The sequence below is a fragment of the Heloderma suspectum genome, chromosome W, assembly GCF_057233095.1.
Source record: "Heloderma suspectum isolate Gila_16-S chromosome W, 16-S_ref, whole genome shotgun sequence".
NCBI lineage: Eukaryota > Metazoa > Chordata > Lepidosauria > Squamata > Helodermatidae > Heloderma > Heloderma suspectum.
In genome coordinates this window covers 47,887,948-47,892,500 of record NC_139475.1, presented here as the reverse complement: position 1 = coordinate 47,892,500, position 4,553 = coordinate 47,887,948, and the positions used below count along the sequence as shown (strand labels likewise).

Sequence of the window (4,553 nt, the reverse complement as noted above, 5' to 3'; positions counted from 1 at the left end):
AGCTTCCCTTCATCCGATGCCATTTTCTCCCTGCAAGCAAAAGGCAAGCCTCAAGTTTAGCACTGACAAAGAGGGACAAACGCAATACAACACAACACACACCCCGCCCCCCCAGAGCAAATGATCACAAAACGTCTGTGTTGAACCAGTACCAGTAGGCAGCAGGGTGCATTCACAACTTAGCACTGTTTTCTTTCTCATTTATTTTCAACACAAAGGAGAACATAGTTCCATTATCATTAGCAGTTATGTAAACAAAGGTGAAGCTGTTTCTGCTACAAACTTCCCCTTCGATATAACTATTAAAAATACAGGAGCCCTGCCCCCCCTTTTTTGCATCTCAGTAACCTAAAGAAACATATGCATATACAGGAAAATAAATCCTCCTGTGTGCAACCATGGACAGAAAACATATGAAACCATCAGAGTACACAGTGGCATGCCATAGCTATTTATGTATGATCACCCTCCTCTACCTCACCCCCCCCCCCACTCCCCTTACCCTTGGGTGCCTTTTCACTTTTTAAAAGTTTCTACGCCAGAACACTAGGCTTGTCAACTCATTTTTTGTTTGCGTTTATATACAAGAACATGACCATGAATACACTGTACGTGGATTTTAATAAAAAAAAACTTAACAGCCACTTTGGAACACTTTTTAATGTTCTGCCTGAAAAAAAACAGGAGTAGCAGATTTAGAAATCTGCACAGAAGCAAATCAGCAATCACAAATGCAATAAATGAGCACTTAAGTCAGTAAACAGAACACAAAATAGCAAGCCAAACGTAATAAATGGGCACATAAGGCAGTAATCAGAAATGTATGTGCATATATAAGCAAACTATATAAACTTTTATACAGGTTATATAGTTTACTTATATATGCACATACATTTGCACATATATATGCACATTGTTGGTGTTGTTCAGCCATGTCTGACTCTTCGTGACCCCATGGACCATAGCACGCCAGGCCTTCCTGTCCTCCATTCTCTCCCGGAGTGCTCAAGTCCATATTCATTGCATCGGTAATGCTACCCAGCCATCTCATCCTCTGCCCTCCCCTTCTCCTTTTGCCTTCAGTCTTTCCCAGCATCAGGGTCTTTTCCAGAGAGTTTTCTCTTTGCATTAGGTGGCCAAAATATTTTAGCTTCAGCACCAGTCCTTCCAGTGAGCACTCAGGGTTGATTTCCTTTAGGAATGACTGATCTGACCTCCTTGCAGACCAGGGGACTCGTAAGAGTCTTCTCCAGCACCACAGTTCGAAAGCATCAAATATTTGGCGCTCAGCTCTCCTTATAGTCCGGCTCTCACAGCCATACATTACTACTGGGAAAACCATAGCTTTGATTAGACGGAGCTTTATCAGCAAGGTGATGTCTCTGCTTCTTACTATGCTGTCTAGGTTTGCCATAGCTTTCCTCCCAAGGAGCAAGCGTCTTCTAATTTCATGGCTACAGTCACCGTCTGCAGTGATCTTGGAGCCCAAGAATGTAAAATCTGTCACTGCTTCCATTTCTTCCCCTTCTATATGCCAGGAAGTGATGGGGCCAGACACCATGATCTTCGTTTTTTTTAATGTTTTCCAGCAAAGTAGATTGTTACCCTAGCATGGTGCTGGAGCTTGAGCACCTCAATGATGCCATGAGCTAAACCGTGAAGGGACACCCAAGACGAGAAGGTCACGGCAGAGAGGTCAGACTAAATACGATCCCTGGGGAAGGTAATGGCAAACCACCCCAGTATTGTTGCCGTGGAAACTAAATGGATCAGTACAACCAGAGATACATTGGTATACCATCGGAGGATGGGACTCCCAGGTCAGATTGTCAAAATGCTACTGGGAAGGAACAGAGGATAAGTTCAACTTGCCCCACACGTGATGACGCAGCTAGCTCAAAGCCAAAAGGACGGCTAGCGGCCAACGGTGCTGGTCGTGAATGACGAATCCGATGTTCTAAAGATCAACACACCATAGGAACCTAGAATGCAAGACCTATGAGCCAGGGCAAATTGGATGTGCTTATTGGGGAGATGTCAAGATTAAATATAGACATTTTGGGTGTCAGTGAACTGAGATGGACTAGAATGGGCCACTTCACATCAGATGGCCACCAGATCTACTACTGTGGACAAGAGGACCACAGAACAAATGGAGTAGCCTTCATAATTAACAATAAAGTGGCTAAAGCAGTGCTAGGATACAATCCAAAAAACAATGGAATGATCTCAGTTCGAATTCAGGGTAAGCCATTTAACATCACAGTGATCCAAATATACACCCCAACCACAAATGCTGAAGAAGCAGAAGTAGATCAGTTCTATGAAGATCTGCAGTACCTACTGGATAATACACCCAAAAGAGATGTTATTTTCATTACAGGAGACTGGAATGCTAAGGTTCCACCTGGAGTTACAGGCAAGCATGGTCTGCGAGAACAAAATGAAGCGGGACCTAGGCTGATAGAATTTTGCCAAGACAACTCACTGTGCATAACAAACACTCTCTTCCAACAACCTAAGAGACAACTTTATACATGGACTTCACCAGATGGTCGACACCGAAATCAGACTGACTACATCCTGTGTAGCCAAAGGTGGCGGACATCTAAGATGTCCACGCAAAGATTACCGCAGATGCTGACTGCAGCCAGGAAATCAGAAGACGTTTACTTCTTGGGAGGACAGCAAGGACAAATCTTGATAAAATAGTGAAGAGCAGAGACATCACACTGACAACAAAGGTCTGCATAGTGAAAGCAATGGTATTCCCTGTAGTAACCTATGGCTGCAAGAGTTGGACCATAAGGAAGGCTGAGCCAAGGAAGATACATGCGTTTGAACTGTGGTGCTTGGGGGAAATTCTGAGAGTGCCTTGGACTGCAAGAAGATCAAACCAGTCCATACTCCAGGAAAAAAAGCTGGACTACTCGCTTGAGAGAATTATATTAAAGGCGGAACTGAAGTACTTTGGCTACATAATGAGAAGACAGGAGACCCTGGAGAAGGTGCTGATGCTAGGGAAAATGGAAGGCAAAGGAAGAGGGGCCGACCAAGGGCAAGATGGATGGATGATATTCTGGAGGTAATGGACTCGACCTCGGGGGAGGTAGGGGTGGCGACTACCGACAGGAAGCTCTGGCGTGGGCTGGTCCATGAAGTCATGAAGAGTCAGAAGCGACTGACTGAATAAAAAACAAACCTTTTATCTTGTAAACTGCGTTATAACTTATTTTTAGAAAAATGAAAAATAGTAGAGAAATATGGGAACTAAATAGGCGAAAAAAGTAGCAATCAAAAACGTAACAAACATGCACGTAAGTAAGCTTTACAAACTGCTCAGCTTCACCAGGATCTTTTTTTAATTGTAGCATTTTGCAGTTCAATGTGCTATTTGCCCCCGCTCCCATTACCTGGGCGAGAACAATTAAATCATCCCTTCTCTGCGCATGAGCGCGGGGCAAAATGTTCGCGGCTCCCCAGAAGAAGGCGCTCAAACAGCGCTTCGTAGCGGGCCCGCGCATGCGTAAACACCAAGCGCTCCTCTTCCCTCACCTCCACCCGGCCGGTTTCCCCCGACGCCATTTTGAGGCTTCCCCCAAAAAGCCGGTCGGAAGCCATTTTGTGTTTTTTTGTTTTCGCTCGCTACCGCCTACCTTCCCTCACACCTTAAGGCTATTAAAATAAGCGGCCGCTATTCCTGCAGACACCATCTAGCCATTTATAATATTATAAACCAAAACGTATATTCCTGTTTTTTTAAAAAAACACACCACTTCTCGTGCGCGAGCCACCAATCCCCACCCCCGACCCTTACCGCTGCGGTTTGACGGCAACCAAGACAAGCCAGAGCCTTCCACGTCCCAGGACAAAATACGCAGCACCTTGTCTGCGCCACCGCTTATATACCTCCTCAGGGCTCTGCCTACCTCATGAATATTCAAATAAGGCCGGCATGGGAAAATGGCGCCCGCTCTGCCCCGCCCCTCTCCCGCAGGCATGAGGTAATCCTAGACAGAAGTTTCCCATTGGTTGGACTCTGATAAATATTCATGACAAAGACGAGGCGGCGGCGGCGGCGGCGGCGGCGGCATTCTCCTTCACTCCTTCTTTTCCGTTCACAGAGCCACGTGGGGCCGGGTGCAAAAAAAAAAAAACAAGAAAGAAAGACGTGATTGGATGAATGGAGGATACAGGCTTGGTTGGTGAGGGCAACAAGCCTTGCCTCTCCACCTCTGGCGAGCTGATTGGTCAATATTCCTCAACAGCCAACCGCAGTCCTCGGCCCACACCTCGACCTGATAGGGGGAGGGAGCAGAAAGAAAATGGGCGTGGCTATCCTGACTTACTTTCGCAGCGAACAAAAGGGGGGACTGTTCTCGGCCACGGAAGAAGGAGGGCGGTTTGGAGAGGCTTTTGGAGAGGGCGCGTAGCGTGCCCCCCGCAGTACCCAGAATCCAAAGCGCGGAAAAAGTTGCTCTCCCAAGCGCCTCGCAGATGTCGTCGAAAAGACACAATTAGAAAAGCCCTCGTTTGAATTCCCCTCACAGAAA

At 46.3% G+C, this 4,553-nt stretch overlaps 1 protein-coding gene across 2 annotated transcripts in view; it reads right to left on the bottom strand.

Annotated features, from left to right (window-relative positions):
• Nucleotides 1–4,075, bottom strand: part of LOC146333991 (cold-inducible RNA-binding protein-like) — a 7,323-nt gene extending 3,248 nt beyond the window's left edge. For both annotated transcript variants that reach the window (XM_084825387.1, XM_084825386.1), the window contains exons 1-2: nt 3,930–4,075; nt 1–30 (exon numbers count right to left, since the gene is read on the bottom strand). The exon at nt 1–30 is cut by the window's left edge and continues 80 nt beyond it. In XM_084825387.1, coding sequence (XP_084681513.1) covers nt 1–30; nt 3,930–3,934 — 35 coding nt within the window. In that variant the 5' untranslated portion in view covers nt 3,935–4,075. The remainder of the gene's footprint in view (nt 31–3,929) is intronic.
• Between the last annotated feature and the right edge of the window lie 478 nt (nt 4,076–4,553).